Genomic DNA, 16395 nt, shown 5'->3' with positions numbered 1-16395 from the left:
GGGCCCGTTCACATTACCCAGTTAACATAGCCTTCGGCGGTACTCGGCATCAGTACACAAGCGCGCTAACGCGTGCACTATTCACGTTATTGTGGGTTGATGCGTCGTGTAGCTTTAGTGGTAAACACACCCGGCTACAGTGTTTTCAGTTTTCGATTGAATACCCGCCACCAGACCAATCCATAAATAAGACTTATCTCTGTGCTTGTGCTCTAGTCGTCCTCTGAGTGTGTTTCCCGTTCCCGTGACGTCGAGCAGCGGATCAAAAGATAGCCGACAGGGCCGTTATCCTGTCTCGGTTTTTGCTAAGCTTACGGCCGGCGGCCCTGGTGGCCGTGTGGTAAGCGCTCACTCCTGGAGGATATCCCCTCCCCACTTCCATGGAAACCTGTTGTTCAGCTGAGCTGGAGGCGGCGGCGGGGGAGGGGGGTGGGGTCGGAACTCCAGGCTCGCGTGCACAGCATGTTTCTTCCTCGGTCTTAGCGACAGATGTCGAAAAGAATCCGCCACCTAGCCTTAAAAGTGAAATTGTAGGGATTAGTGCAGATACGTCCACCTTCAAGGTTTGGAAGGTTCTGAGGCCGTCACTGTGCCGAGTGCACACCCGATCCCGCGTTCAGTGCGGCACCGTCGGCCCCGCCTGTGTTGCGAGCTTCTGTTGTCTTCACAGCGTACCTGCGCAGAACTGCTCTCGGTCCCTGGTCAACCCTCGCCGTCTCGAGCCACGTGACGGACCGCTTCCACCGCCAGTGTCGCGTCAGAGCCCCTCGTGACCCACAGCTGGCCGGGGACACGTCACGTGCCAAACGAGTGTTTGATCACGACCGCTGGCGAGACTCACACTGGTGTGTGCATGAAATAATAAGTCCCCTCTGTGCAGACTTGGGCGATACTGACGCGCCGCCAGGGCACATCGAGGAGGCGAAGTGCACCATTGCTGGTGGCCGGTTTAGGCCCGCGGCGGCTGGGTCAGGGGACCGCCGGGGCTCATACGTCACTCGCGACAGGTGGACACCCCTCGCCGAGGGCCCCGTCATTCGGCGCCATGTATGCATGATGTATCACGCGGATGACACCTGTCCCCACTTTTGAGCCCTGTAGCCTTGCGGCCGCCCGGGGAGGATTTCCTGTTCCTGTCTGCTTTTGGCGCATGAGTTACGTGTGCTGTAAGCCGCTCACATGGCGTGCATCATGCCACGGCGTCGGGACAGCCATCTGGAAAGCGATGACCGCTAACCAATGGACCATGTACCGGGAGGTTGCATGGATGACATTGAAGCCGGCGAACGTCGGCGAGGCTCCCATCATATGACGGCGAAATGGCATTTGCATTGCAATCATGTTCCATTTCGGCCTTGTGACTGCTCTTGACCGCTTTGCCACTCCAGTGATGATGGCGGCCCCCACCAGCATGCATGTGCGATGTCACGAAGTATGTTTCTCTCTACAGTCTCCTAATACCTAGCCTTTGCAATTGGTGCGAATTAGTGCAAAGTGGTGAGAGGCAGACTGCCATCTGTCACGGATTCAAACGGGCTCAACGGCTGATGTGAACAGTATACGGAAACCTTTTTCGATAACGGACGATGAACGGACGCATGGGCACCGACACATGTGATCGTGTGAGGCTGGATTGACGAGGGGTGATGAGGTCATCATGCCGAAGATCCGATGGCACTGAACTGAAGTCAGCCCGTCAATTGGCATTCAAAAGAAACAGCCAACCAGATCGCTGCACTCCGTAATGCTTCGAGTTCTCGTATGCAAACAATTCGCCATGATGCCGTCTAAAAGTTGGTGACAAAGACAGATGAGTGTGTTTGTGCGTGTAACGTTTCCTACAACGGTGTGCGCGTGACGGGACAATGTGCCGTTCCATTGAAATTATCGCTCAAGCTTTTTTCGCCTGCCAATTGCTTCTCGTGGCTGTTTCCAAGATGCTCCACATTTGTCCATTACGCCATCAGTATTCTCAAATCTTATTGAGCAAGATGCATTTGGCAATGACGCTGCACCCAACTGTAATTGCTCCGAGCGGTCCAGCTGTGCACTCCTCACGCCACCAGCGTGCTGCAGGCTGACTGCTAAATGTGGTGCGTCGTGTGGAGGCGCCGCCGGACTGGTCACGGTATCAGGGCGTATCCCCGACCCTGGCCCGTGCTGGACGGTGGGTCAATGTTGCCGCGGCCCCGGCCCCCGCCTGCGGCGACGGCGCCCCCACACTGGCCGAATCAGGCGCCGGTCGGCCCCCGGACCGCCCACACAGGCGCCGGCCGCGGCCGGAGCCCACCCGCCCGAACTTCGCTCGTTTCCCCTGACTCTCTCTCTCTCTCTCTCCCTCTCTCTCTCTCTCTCTCTCTCTCTCTCTCTCTCTCTCTCTCTCTCTCTCTCTCTCTCTCTCTCTCTCTCTCTCCTCTCTCTCTCTCTCTCTCTCTCTCCTCTCTCTCTCTCTCCCTCTCTCTCTCTCTCTGACTCTACTCCTCTCGTTTCTTCGATGGTCGTAAACTACCTTCGCAGTTCACGCGCCCTTAAGACCCAATTGTTACTGATGTGCGTGCATCACTCCCATCCTCTCTCGACTCCCTCCTCTCCCCGCAGATCCCCGTAGCTGACGGGCGAGCCGCCGGCGGATATAGCGGGCCGGGCCTCCGAACAGCGGATCTTCTGCTCGTCCGCGTGTCCCGCTCCGGGCAACACGGCTTTGGGTGTGTAGCGTGCGTGGCGCATATCCGCGAACATTTGCAGTAAGTGGAGCTGACACCTGATCTTATCACTTGTTCGGAAGCAGTAGCGCCACCAAAGCTGCCTGCCTGGGAATGTGCGTGACGTGCGCGTATTCCCTGGATCCACGTTCAGACGTCATGTGAGTTTCGCTCTGCCAACGTGCAGGGTCACGAGGCGTACTCGAGTCGGCATGAGGCCTGGGCGCACGGCCGTGCCAGCATCTCTCGCGTTGAGGCTCTAAGAACCTGCTTTCCCTATATGGGACCAGCAACCTGTCTCCCGGCAGTCGTGAGGCCTCCCCATCCCCCTCCCCCTCTGAGAGGACCTTGACCCACTTGCAGAGCCAGAAGTGGGATAAAGTTGCGCCGGACCTGTGGATGACGCTATTGTCGTGTTGCATAGCGAGTGAGGTGGAGCGTTACCCGCTGATCGCTTGGCGTTTGTGTATATCTTCTGATCAGGGGTAAGTCTGACGATGGGTTGAGTTAATGAGGTGTGGCTAGTGAAGACGTGATCATCGGGCAACGTTACATAACATAAGAGTGGTTAAAACAGGTCTGCATCTACTATCCAGACATATCCGCGAATCGCTTGGGCCCAGATGATGAATATAGGATATCCGCGCCACACAGCTGGCGGCTGACGCTAAATCGGTACAGATAATACTCGAGGAACTGGAGTAGCGTCCGAGCCGAAAATCTCGTGACTTTGCATGTGCGACGAAAACGAGTTTACCTGTACAAACAAGTTGTATCCTACTGAGAATGCTGACAACCTGGACAAGCTTACTGTTGCCGTTCGTGCACGGAAGCTGATGCGCCTGGTTGTTGCTTTCACGACTTCCTTTTTATTTCGTAGTTCTGGTAGCGTCACAGGCGATGCGTTGACTTCGCCATATTTCAGATGGCGCACGCCGTCCTGCTGGTGCTGTTCGGCCTCTCAGTGGTGGGCAGCGTTGTCCACACCTCTGACAACAAGCCCAGCTCGGACGCCAGTGGCAGGTCCCTGGTACGGGACCAAGGGATCCAGGCGATACAGGCGGATCCAGCCGGATCCAGTAGAACAAGAGCTGCATACCCCGGATTGTATCCCGGCGGAATAGGAGGAATCTTCCCTGGAGGCGTTTTCCCTGGAGGATACCCTGGCGGAATTTTCCCGGGAGGCTCCCAAGGGATCTTCCCTGGAGTCTTTCCCGGAGGATATCCAGGTGGTTTTCCTGGAGGATATCAAGGGTATCAGCGTCCATCATATTGCAGGTAAGTTGTTTTTTATAACATGCATTGTGTTTTACGTGGATGCAGCAAGTTATTCCAAAGTAATGGTCATCACCTCACGTAAAAACCCGGAATCTGATAATTCACCATATCAACCTGAGACTGGTATAACATGTTATTTTCTCGCCAAAATGTCGACGCCGAGAAGCAAACCCGCAGTGACGCGGCACGCTCTGCTGACTTCGCCATTCCAATGGCTGTGCCGGTCCTTGACGCCCATCGCCACCGCCACAGCACATACGCGCTGGAGGCAGGCCTGCCGTGTCCAGGCCATCTGCAGAACTGACGCTGGGCTTCGGCAGGAACTGGTGCCGCCGGAACAACTTCAACGGCTACCTGGGGTATGGGGGCCGCGTCCGCTACTACTGCTGCGACCGCAGCGGCCCGCAGATCGTCCCGTTCACGGCGTACGGCGGCCAGTACCAGACCGGCTCGTCCGGTCTCTACGCCGGCAACACCGGCTTCAACGCCGGCAACACCGGCATCCACGCCAGTAACGCCGGCTTCGGCGGCAACAGTGAGTATGCAGCCGTCCCCGGCGCGGTTCGGCCGGGCTCACTCGGGCACCGCAGGCACGGGTGGAAATACAAGATTTGCCATGGGATGTCTTCGCTGACGTCAGAGGTACGGTCGTTGCGCGTTCGTGCATGCATACCACTGACAAACCGTGCCGCTGATGTGACGTCATGTATCAGCAACGGTGTGGTGTGGGTACGTGTCGTTGAAATAAGCCGCCGAAACGCCGCGACGCCACGGTAATGTTCTCAGTTGCTGCGCATGTCGTTAGACCCCAATCACAACATAAGACATGATCAGCGAGGACTGCCCGTGTGTTCACGGTGCGCGTCACTGACGCAGTCCTCCTTGGCCGGTAGGAGTGTGCCCGCTGCCGCAGCCCGTCTGCGTGACGTCACGTCACGCGGCCTCGCCGCCAACCGAGTGCTTCTCGCACGGCGAGTGCTCGCTGCAGGACCTCTGCTGCCCCGACACGTGCCTGCAGCACCGCGTCTGCAAGACGGCCGACGTGGCCGCGCCGCTGGGCGTGCGACAGCTCGTGCGGCACGCTGACTCCGACATCCTGGCCGACAGCCCCGCCGACGACAGCAAGCCGGCGGACGAGGCGCGTGGCGCGGTGCACTTCGGGGACGCCTCGCAGTCGCGGGCAGCGCACGATGGCAATGTACGTTTCGAGGAAGCTGCCGAATAGGCGTTAGCCGGGGGGGGGGGGGGAGGGAGGGCTGCGGCCTTGGCTGAGGGCGAGGCTGCAGGAAAGTTGAAAGGAGGCCGCCGCGCCCGTGGGCGAAGCCGTATCTCCTCTAAGTCGATGCCCGGGTGGCGTGGACGCGGGCAACGGTGCGCGACCATCGCAGCCCTGCTAGACGCGATGTGCGACACAAAGCCACGAGCAGACGCATTACCCACGCCACGAGCAACATGCGTTAGTCTCTGGATTTCGAGCAGTCAGGCCAGCCTGAGCACCTCAGTTGTGAAGTAAATGATTTAGTCCGGAATGCAACAGCCAGCGAGATGATACTGTGAACCTTGTCGGAAACCAGTTGTGATCGCCGAGTGGCGTTCCGTTTTTCGGCTCGGGTACTAACATTGTGATACGCAATGGCTCTTGCCGTTTGACGAAGGAGCTGCATGAGCGCCCATGATGAAGGTCGTCACCTACGCTGTTTATGACCTATGTGTGTCTGTTCATGTTTATTTTGGTGACCGCAAGATGCAGCTGCATATACCATGCTACGAATATTGACACCATGTGTGCAGCATGAGGACGGTGCTGTCTGCACAACTCAAATACGTGAACCATCTATCCTTCCGATGAGATAAAACCCGTCAACATACCCGCGGAGCTCATACGGGGTCCATCGCATACTTAAATATCGCGCATGACCTTGACGTGTCAGTCATGAACATGCTACCCGATAGCAATCTGGATTGCACAATCGGAGGCAGCACATATCAGAACGAATCCACGATTAACCCAATTTGACAGCTTTACAAGACAAAGAGACATGATTGCATCACCACCCCGACAAGGTTAATTCTCAATACCCGATCAGCAGCATGCGGGGTCCTCACATTCGACTCGTCCAACAGGATAATCAACAAACATGCGAGCTTTTCAATAGAAGGTTTATTTTTTTATTGTCTGTTTTTGTAGGACTGTTATAGGCTAATTTACTAACGACATAACTGAAGTCACTACCCCACTCGCACCCAACATATGAAGAACGACGCTCATCCAAACAGAAGCTACAATAATTTCAAAATAAAACATACTTATCACGATCTTTGCATCCTTGCCAAGAAACAACCAGTCACTCATACATACCCACTCATTTGTTTCTACCGGCCATATCTGTTCCACATGCAGTCTTCCTTCTGCCTGTGGAGCCTTTCGCTGCGAACTTGCCGCCTCCGTGAGGCTCCCGACCACGCTTCAGCTCGCCACCGACGGCGCCCGAGGAGGCATCTGACGCCGTCGACGCCGGGCTGGCGGAGCGGCGTGATCCTTGGCGGGCGCGCGGGTGCGGCGAGCCGTGCCGCGGCAGCCGGGGAGCCGCCGGCCGGCCGGCATCCCTCCCGCGCCACGCCACCGTCAGCGAGACACCGGCCGCCGGTGACTGACGACTCGCCCCGCCGGAGATGTGGGTCAGCGAGGGCGATTTGTGCACCGACCCGCGTGCTGGCGGGCCGCTTTGCCCGGGGCGGCATTGCCGCCGTGCCCTGTGGCGCTCGCGGAGGACCTGGTGACCCGGCGGCCTACGCAGGCGGACGTGTCCTCTTCCGAGGTGTCGTCAGAGTTGTCGGGGGCTTTCCGCTTGTTCGCTGCTGTTCTGCGACGTGTTTCGGCTTCTGGAGTAGTGCTTAGACTGGTGACGCTGGTATTTCTATCTAGCGCTGGAAGAGATAAGGCTGCCCTTTTCAACTTTCCTGGATCCGCGGAGGTTTTCTGGCCCGCCGCGCAGTACACCGGCAGACGTCACTTTTCTTAGGGGCACAAGCCGTCTATGTCGGCTGCCCGTCATTCGTCAGATTTAAATCATTTGGAACAAAGTTATCGTAATTAAATTGCAAAACCTCTGGGGCAACTTGGTACAAATGCAGTGAGTGCCCCAATTTTATGCGACCTTCCTGACCTCCCGGCACAAAACCGGCGCACGTTCCGCAAATCCATGTGCGTTTGTAGGGCAGGTACCAACAGTGAAGAAATTTTCTTTTCAAAAACAAAGGCCAGGAATAATGTCATGAGATGCATGCCCGATCACGGTCTCATCGTGACAATAATGGTTCCTGATTACATCCCTTCGAGAGGACAAAGTTCATTACGTCGTCGGTCCTCGACATTGTGGACACAACGAGCATGCCAAGGGCTGTCGCTTCCACCACCGCTTCATACCTTCTCGCCTCTCTCAGTACATAATTAGGGAAGCCCGAGCTCATCTCCATCTTAATTTGCGGCGATGACGCTTTCGGACCGCAGTACCGTGTTCAGCTTTGCACTGAGTGTATCTACTTAGCTATTTCGCCAGTTTGCCTTTTCTCCTTTAGTCTACAATTAGCAAAAGCCGCCATTGAGACATAATTTTACTTTTGCTACTTCATACAACATATCCTAGAGAATGTTCATACAGAGACGTCACGCATCACTACTCTCTTACAAATCACGTATAAATTGTATAAAACGCAAGCACCGAAAGCACAGGCACGAACAAAACATAACCTCTCAAATTGTACGTCCAAATGAAGATGGTCCACACGTGGCTCACGCCGCGTCACCCGCGGAAAACCGCTAACGAATCTCACAAATGAGTCAACACGTCCAAGAAAATCACGAAACCAGGCGGACGCGCAAATCATAAAGCCACTAAACGTGATTGTCCAGCACAGAAAAGAAAAGGACGAGTGAAACACACCACTATTGCTTTCGACGGAGCGCGGCCACTTGGGGCCGCTCGTCCTGCCATGCGTCCCGGTGAGTACATCGCTGGCGGGTAGAGACAGACCGTGACTAGAGGCTGCAACACTTTGATTTCGTGAGATTCAGATGTGTGGGCGGGCGGCGAGATTCCAATGAGTATGGCGGCGGGCGGGGCACGCACGCACGCTCCACCGCTTCCGGGTGAGATCCAACAGTTCGATGATCTCCAGCCGCCGGCTCCAGCTGACCACTCGCCTGCGCGCGCGCGCGCGGTTGGCACCAAAAACAAACGGCCGGCGGCGCGTCCCGGCGCCGCGCGTGGACACATCAAAACAAAGCCGCGTCCCGCCGCGCCTGCCTCTCGCGGCGGCCGTCAGATGAGCAGGGGGGCGCGCCGCGCGCCCCTCTCCGGCCCGGCCGCGTATCAAACGTAGAAAACGGTAAGTACCACTCGCCGCGGCGTCCGCTCGGTCCCACACACGCGCGCGCGAGCTCTCTCACACATCGACAGCGACAGACAGAGAGGAGAGAGGGAGAGAGAGAGAGAGAGAGCGAGCGGGAGACAGTGCGCTGGCGGCGCGGGCGGCCGGACCGTGGCGCGCCGGTGTCGGCCCGGCCGCCGGCATGGCACGCGCCGGCCGGGCGCCGGCAGGTCGCTGAGATCGGACGCGCGCCGTGGAATGGCGGGCCGCGCGCTGCTCACGGCTCCTCCTCTTCCTCCTCGGACTCGCCGCGGCCGTACATGTCCGCCAGCTTGGAGAAGCGCGGCCCCCAATTATTCAGATACTCAAAGTACTGATCGTTCTCGTCCGTGCCTGCGAACACGGCGCCAGGTCACGGCCATGGCTTGCGGCCAAACGCACCACCGCCACCGACACATCAGCGTCACGATCCCCCCCCCCCCCCCCCAGGCGCGCAGGCGCCACCCACAGCGACGCCGACGGACAGTCGACCCGCGGACAAGCCGGGGACGCGATCCGACAAACCCAAGCGGGCGGGAAGAGTCAGCGCTACACCAAGCGTCACCGCATGACCCGGACTACAGCGCCAGAAAGCGGTCCTCCCTAAGAAGCGTGCGAGCAAGGGTGTGCGGCCCCAAACGACCGACAGGTGCAGTGTGCTCTCGTGATCCTCACAGCCAGGCCAACGTGTCACATGCCGATCGAGGCCTACTGTGGGAGGGGCTCACAACAGTCCCCGGTCAGGGCCCGGCCGCCTACGTGCAGCGGCCGAGGACGGGTCGAGAGGACGGGTCGAGACGACGGGTCGAGAGGACGGCAAGGATCGGGGCGCAGCGACGCCTCGCCGGAAAGCGCTTCCGCAGAGCAGCTCAAAATCAATAATCGGCTGACGAAGTTCTCAACTTTGGCGACAGCTTAAAGCAAAAGAAGGCTTACACAAAATACAAAGCAGGTGACTACTTCAACGAAATGCTAGGTTTAGTCTGCATACCTATGAAAGCAAGGCCGAAAGCTATAGAGATACAAGGGCACGTTATATTCAAAACTCTCCAAGCCACTCCTCTGCAAAGTGCATGTTCGCAGGCTGAGCATATTGCACGTAGCCAGTGTCGGTTCTACTCGTGCGGGAGAGCAGAAAGAGATACATAGCGCAGGGGACAACAAGGAGAGTGGCGAAAGCAGTCCATACTCTGCAAGCAGACCTACGAGACACAATACAGGTCATTAAGACGTGACATCAGACGTCGGTGACTGACCAAAGCTAAACTTAAATACGACGCCAGCTCGTTCCTCAGGATTCATGTATAAAATTAAGCTGCAGGGGATCCAATATCTAGCCTATAACACTGGACACCACCTTGATTATCAACGTGCGTACCCGTTCTATTTCATGGGCTATCTTCAACACTAAAGAAACTTCTGCAACCGCTGCCATCAAAGCCATACCCCACCGCACAGAACACGGACCTAGGTCCTGCTGGAATAACCTTTCGGTTCTTTTCGGCGGTGTCGAAGCTACCCGCGCAGGTTCTTAGGTCGCGCGGGGCGTGCACGCTACGTCGAGTATACCACACCGCAGGACCTATGCGCTAACTCACGACGCATCGACCGAGTGCAGCAGGGTACATCTAGTTACGGTGCACCTCTACAGGGGCCGGCCGAGCGGCGCGCGACCCCTGATCGCCCCGTCACAGGGGCCTTCGGTGGATCCGGAGGGGCGGTGTGGTCCGGATGGGAGCCGATCGAACACAGCTGAACGGCAAGTCACACCGAACTACACGGACCGGAGGGCTTTCAGGCCGGCGCGCACGGCGCCGCCGCCGGGCCCGACGCACAGGACGGAAAGGGGGCACGGGACGGCGGGGTGGGACGGCACGCAGTGTCGGCGGGACAGAAAGAGCGACAGAGAGAACAGAGAGAAAACGGAGAATGATAGACAGAGAGCGAGAGAGAACAGAGAGTGGGCGGCGGACCCAACAATACCTAGACTACTCGGAGAGGCCTGTGGGGACGAGAAAGAACGCCGGTCAGTTGACGGCGCGCGGTATTGTTGTGACGCACCGCCCCTCCCCGTCTCCCTCCCCGAGCCCGGCCCGACCGGCGGGCGGCAGACTGGGACCACGCACCGCCCCGCCCCCGCCCCCGCCCCCGCCCTGACCCCTGCCCCTACGACCGGCCAGGTCCGCTTTCGGTCCGTAAGGCGGAACGCGTGCCGTCTTCTGATGGGGTGGCGGCAGCCTGTTTCTGAACTTTTTCATTGTTACGCTGCATTCGGGGCGAGGTTTGGTTTCAGCAATGGTTGCATGCATTGGTTTACCCGTAGACGTAGCTACGGGCTCCCAAATGCTTAAACATGAGCGCTCACTCGCGAGACGCTATCGCATACGACACACTTTTACTCTGCGCAGCGTGTGCCCGTTTTAATGGACATTTGTGTCCATTAAATGTGCTATTGCGGTGAGCAATGAACTGATAGGCTGAGATGGTGATCTCATGCTAAGCTGGCAATGTTTCGATAATCTAACAAAGTTGTGAATAACACCGCCGTTCACACACAGATGGGGGAAACTCGGGATGATGGCATCGCTTCACAAAAGGAAGAGCAGCACGCCTTATGAGGAAAGCATTGCCGTCAAATTCGCACATATTTGATATCCCTGTTGAAATCCGATCGGACCGCGTCTCGGTATGCCGCCCGGCCATTTGCGATACATTCCCGAGGGCGCGTCAGGTTCCTCGCTACAGACAGTACGTCAGTGTGAGCTCCCCGGCAATGACGTCTTCTGGAACGGTGTATGCTATTATGACTGTGTGGGTCGGGTCCGCGGGTCCAGTCTGCCACCTTCCTCCCCGCCCTCCCTCACCACCACACGCCGCGGCGACAACCGTCTAGTCAAAACCAGCACACTGCCAAAACGGCCAAAAAACTACTACACAAACAGCCCGGGGTGTTTCCGCGCCGCCCCGATCACAGCCAAAAGATCAGCCAGGCACGGGGCAAGGGGCAGGGGGGGGGGGGGGTCGGGGGGTCTGCGTCACGCTCAGGACAGGGTGGAGATGTGAAGACCGGACCCACCGGCGGGCCGCGTCCGTCCAGCTTGAGCAGACCGCCAGAAATGCGGCCGAACGGACCGGCGGGACCGGGCCGGCAGCAGCAGCAGTCGGTGGATAAGGGACAGGCAACAAACCGCGGGCGACACGCCGACAGGCCGGCATGGCGGGGGCCCCAAGCGGTCGGGGGAGGGGTCGTTGGCCTCGGTCCGGGATGCCGGCGTCACCCCTGCGGCCGGCGGTGTCAGCGCCCTCACCGGAGGCGAGCGAGGACAGCGAGCCGGCCGTCGAGCCGCCGCCCTCGTACGCGTAGTTACGCAGGTCGTCGTAGGGCGGCGCGTTCGGGTCCGTGTCGGCCCGGTCCTTGTGCTCGTCGATAAACGAGCCCACGTCCGGGTGCGGGCCGGAGCCGTCTGTCAGAGAGGGGGGCGGGGGGCGTCACGCGAGGAAGCAGGGGAGGGGCGTCTCGCTCCCGGCGCTCGCACGCGCCAGGCGACGACTGTGACAGTGGAGGCACGCAGACCATGCCCTAAATAACAGTAGGGGGCAACAGGACGAACGCCACACCGCCGGTGGAGCCGTGGAGATGACGCTAACCGTCCTAGACGACGTCCAGACCCGGTACAAGTCCTTCACGGACGTATTTTCCCCGCGAGACTCATCTGTAGCTTCTTAACCAACCCAATGCGCTTGCCATGCCGACAACGGCTCCCGACCTCCCCCCCCCCCCCCCCCCGTCGATCCCACACGGCGTCGGCCACCACCAGGGCGCCCGTGCGGCCCGGCCGGCGGCGCACTCACAAGGGTGGGGCGCCTTGCCCAGCGGCTTTCCGTTGCCGACCATCGGGCCGATCGGGATCTGCAGCGGCGTGATGTCGAACGCCGTCATGTCGTCCTCGCCGCCGCCCTCGTCGTCGTAGTTGATGATGTTCTCGCGCACGTCGTCATACGGGTCCTGCTTGGGGTAGTGCCGCTCCTTTTGCCGGTTGTAGACGACGAAGACGAGCACCAGGACTGTGGCACGGGGGCGGCGTCAGCGCCAACGGCGGCGTCGGAGGCGCAGCCGCTGGCACGCTCTCGCGCCCCGTGCGGGGTGGGCCTGAACATACGTCATGTCGCACCACTCCACGACTGAATCCTGTATCGGCAAAAGTTACCGGCCATGCGTGACAGCAATCAATTTTCAAATGATAAATGACAACCAGCTGAACAAATCTACCAACACACCAAAAAATTATAGTCTCGGAGATAAACCGGCGGCCGCAATCATGCCTACACATGCCAAGCGGTGCAGTGAACGAAATAGCGGACCAACGGGACAAACGACAACCATAAATTCCAGTACATACATGAAGCCCCGGTGTACGCTGAGTCTGATCGCCGGAAGCCAGACGTCAACACAGCATACCTGGGCGCTTCAACATAGCGAAAGCGTTGGCGGGCACGGACGTGCGCCGCCACCTCCTCTGGACGAGCCGGCGTGCGGGGCGCCACGGCGTGCCCCGCCCACTCACCGGTGCCCGTCCACCGAGCCCGCCGCGACGCAGCGACGCCTCCTCCGCCCGCGGCGCCGCGCCGCCCTATCGGCGACCGTCCTGTGGTGCCGCGCGCCTCCTCGGCCGACGGCGGCGCGCCACTCACCGAGCAGCAGCAGAATGCAGGCCACGATGGGCACGACGAACTCGGCCGGGTAGTGGAAGCGGCCGGTGACGCCGGCCAGCAGCTCGCAGTCGCGGCCGCCAAAGCCGCCCGGGCACTCGCACCGGTAGCCGCCCTCCGTGTTGTGGCAGGCGGCGCCGTGCAGGCACGGGTTCCACTCGCACTCGTTCTCGTCCAGGCACTCGGCGTTCCAGCGCTGGTAGCCGGCCGGACAGCTGCGCGCGAGGTGCTGCCTCAGTCCGCGCGCTCTCGGCACTCACCTCGACGCGCGGCGGGAGCGATCGAGCGGCGGGGAGTTAGTGCATGCGCTCTAGCTACAGTGCCAGTCGTGCTGTCTCACCCGCACCCAGCCCGGCCGACGCCGCCGGCTGGCGTCGCAGGCGGGCATGCTTCGGACGTGCAGCCTTTGCATGAAGAGGGCCATGACGCGGGCGTCCGCCCAGTGCCTGGGAAGCTTAGGCGTGCGGTGTCCACCCAGTGCCTGGGATGAGCCGTGACGTCCACCCCGTGACTAGGACCAATGCCGTCCACATAATGACTAGAAGCCGTGCCATCCACCCAGTGACTGGGAGGAGCCAAGTCTCCGAGCTCCCGCCACTGGTTGGGGGAGCCGTGCTTGCGACCCCCGCGTGCGCTGCGTCGGCCGACGTCGGTGCGGCCGGCCTGGCCACTCACTCAGGATGATGAGCAGGCAGACGAGGATGGCGGCCAGCGCCCCCATGCTGAGCCGCAGCACCTGCTGCTCGGCCACGACGCCGCAGCGGCGGCCCGTGAAGCCGGCCCGGCACTGGCACACGTACTCGGGATCGCGGTTCACGCACAGGCCGCCGTTCAGGCACGGGCTGTCCAGCAGGCACTCGTTGCGGTCGACACACGACTTGCCGTCGCTGGTGACCATGCTGAAGTCCCCGCACCTGCCGGCCGCGGCCGTCAGCGGCGCGTGCGGGCCCGCCGGCGGCCGGTAGCGGCGCCGGGGCGCCCCTCCGCACGGCCCCCGCCCGCCAGCCCCAGTCCCACAGCCCCGAACCGTTAGTCCAGCCAGCCGGTGCACCACAGTTAGTCCGTCAGTGAAGCAGTCGGCGCGCTCGGTTAGAATCGCGGTGCGACCCCGCACACGTGCCCCGCACACCGGCTCCGACCGGCGTCGAGCAGCCAGCCGGGGCCGGGTGACCCCACCACCGGCATCCCTGCCCGAGACCGGCAAAACTGGAGAGAAGGCGCGCAACACTACACCGTCAGCCCATCTAACACGCTCGCTCCCGCTGGGTGTTTCGATGGGTTAGCCGGGCTCGCTTAGGTGCCTTTCCTCGCCAGCTTTTGAATACCCTGAGTATGTCTGCATGCAGTGTGTTCTGGCGCCGTCTCTCCAGCTTTTAGCCGAGCTCGGGCTCGCTGCCCCCTGGGATCCCTTCACCGTGCATCCCAGGCCGCCGACAATGGCCACTCAGTGTTAGCAGCAGGCGCTCGACTAGCCGGACAGGATCTGGGACAAGGACAAGGAGACGGCAGGGAGAACGAAACGATGCGCAACAAAACGTGTATCTGTGATATAAAAAAACAACAACATGGCATCGATAATATCCGAAAGGACAGCTAAACGTGAATTCAAGATCGCTCTTAATGAAGATCAACCAAGTACTTGGATGAAGATGCACTGTGCGAGTTATTTCCACGTTTTTTTAAATACATCTCATGATTCTGTACACAGCGCGATCAAAGTTGTCAAACTCCGAGTCCAAACGCCTGATGTTCGCTTCCCCACCTTTTGAGCTCGTCTCTAGCCCAGCCAGCACCACAGCCACCCCAGCTCCGAGCCCCACGCCCCCTACTCTCGACAAGTACGACTCCTTCAGCGGGGGGTGACCTCGTCTGCGCGCGCATCAGGGGCGAGCACTCACGCGCAGTCGTATTTCATCCACATGTCGATGCAGGAGAAGGGTGTGGGGCAGATGACGTTGGCGCACGGGTCGTTGGAGGCGCAGTCCATCTTCAGGTTGCGCTTCATGGTGGCCTGTCCCCACTGGGTGCCGTTCATACCGGGCGGTAGCGGCAGCTGGCAGCCGTCCAGACGGATGTCGTCCAGACAACCTGCCGGGTCGGGTTATATCAGGTCAGGTCAGGTCAGGTCAGGTCAGGTCAGGTCAGGTCAGATCGGGTCCAGGGCAGCGTGCAACCCTCCGGACGAACATCAGCCAAGCAACCTACCAATCCAGATCATGTCATGTTAGGTCGGGTTAAGCTAGGTCGGGTCAGGTCAGGTCAGGTCAGGTCAGGCCAGGCCAGGCCAGGTCAGATCAGCAGGAGGCTGATGGCCCTCCGGATGGACACCATGCAGGCACCTTGTCAAGTTAGACCTAGTCAGATCCGACCCGACCAGAGCACACTCGTGACAAAGGCCACGTCGCCGGCCACTAAACATCAATTTCCCCCCCCCCCCCCCCCCCCCCAGTCTCCATCCCGTCCCACGATAGCCACCAACGCCATCAAACCCTCCCCCTTTCGACGGGTGCCGGCCGAACACACAGCCCCGTCCACCGATAGCCTCAGACCACCTGCACCACGCCGTCCGTCCCCTCATCACCGGACGGTGAGCCCGTGCCCCGTCGTCTCCCCCGACGTCCGCTTACCGTTCTTGTAGTCGGAGTAGACCTCAAAGGTGCGCACGCCCGTGTACTCGGCCTTGCCGCCCGCGTACACGCCCTCCTGCTTGTCCACAGCCAGCTTCTGGTGACCCGTGAACTGGATGCTCTCGTTGTACCTGCCGAAACGGAAGGCGCCGGTCAGGTCAGGTCAGGTCAGGTCTGAGTTAGGCGAGTCAGCGCGGATGAGGACCAGATAGGGAGGGGCGAGGTAAAGTGAAGTGAAGTGAAGTGAAGTGAAGTGAAGTGAAGTGAAGTAAAGCGGGGTCGGGGCCGGGGCCGGGGCCGGGGCCGGGGTCGGGGTTGGGATCGGGGCCGGGGTCGGTGTCGGTGTCGGTGTCGGTGTCGGTGTCGGGGGTCGGAGTCGGAGTCGGAGTCGGAGTCGGAGTCGGGGTCGGGATCGGGGTCGAGGTCGGGGTCGGGGTCGGGGTCGGGGCCGGGGCCGGGGCCGGGGCCGGGGCCGGGGCCGGGGCCGGGGCCGGGGCCGGGGCCGGGGCCGGGGCCGGGGCCGGGGCCGGGGCCGGGGCCGGGGTCGGGGTTGGGATCGGGGCCGGGGTCGGTGTCGGAGTCGGAGTCGGAGTCGGAGTCGGGGTCGGGGTCGGGGTCGGGGTCGGGGTCGAATCGGATCGGTAATAACCAGCCACCAGACACGCATC

General features: G+C 60.3%; 1 protein-coding gene across 6 annotated transcripts in view; it reads right to left on the bottom strand.

The window, feature by feature from the left end:
- Positions 1-8351: 8351 nt before the first annotated feature.
- The window catches only part of LOC119106403 (neural-cadherin), a 59498-nt gene continuing 51454 nt past the window's right edge, over positions 8352-16395 (bottom strand). For 3 of the 6 annotated variants that reach the window (XM_037230047.1, XM_037230050.1, XM_037230046.1), the window contains 6 exons: positions 15728-15858; positions 14999-15188; positions 13776-14014; positions 12243-12455; positions 11699-11854; positions 8352-8744 (listed from right to left, as the gene is read on the bottom strand). In XM_037230047.1, coding sequence (XP_037085942.1) covers positions 8629-8744; positions 11699-11854; positions 12243-12455; positions 13776-14014; positions 14999-15188; positions 15728-15858 — 1045 coding nt within the window. In that variant the 3' untranslated portion in view covers positions 8352-8628. Of the gene's footprint in view, positions 8745-10373; positions 10393-11698; positions 11855-12242; positions 12456-13082; positions 13316-13775; positions 14015-14998; positions 15189-15727; positions 15859-16395 lie in introns of all 6 variants that reach the window. The other 3 variants (XM_037230051.1, XM_037230048.1, XM_037230049.1) reach the window with 3 other exon arrangements.

The sequence above is a fragment of the Pollicipes pollicipes genome, unplaced genomic scaffold (assembly GCF_011947565.3).
Source record: "Pollicipes pollicipes isolate AB1234 unplaced genomic scaffold, Ppol_2.1 Scaffold_6138;HRSCAF=7277_pilon_pilon_pilon, whole genome shotgun sequence".
In the NCBI taxonomy this organism is placed as follows: Eukaryota; Metazoa; Arthropoda; class Thecostraca; order Pollicipedomorpha; family Pollicipedidae; genus Pollicipes; species Pollicipes pollicipes.
Note: the sequence above shows the minus strand (reverse complement) of the source record. Positions and strands in the feature narration are given on the sequence as shown.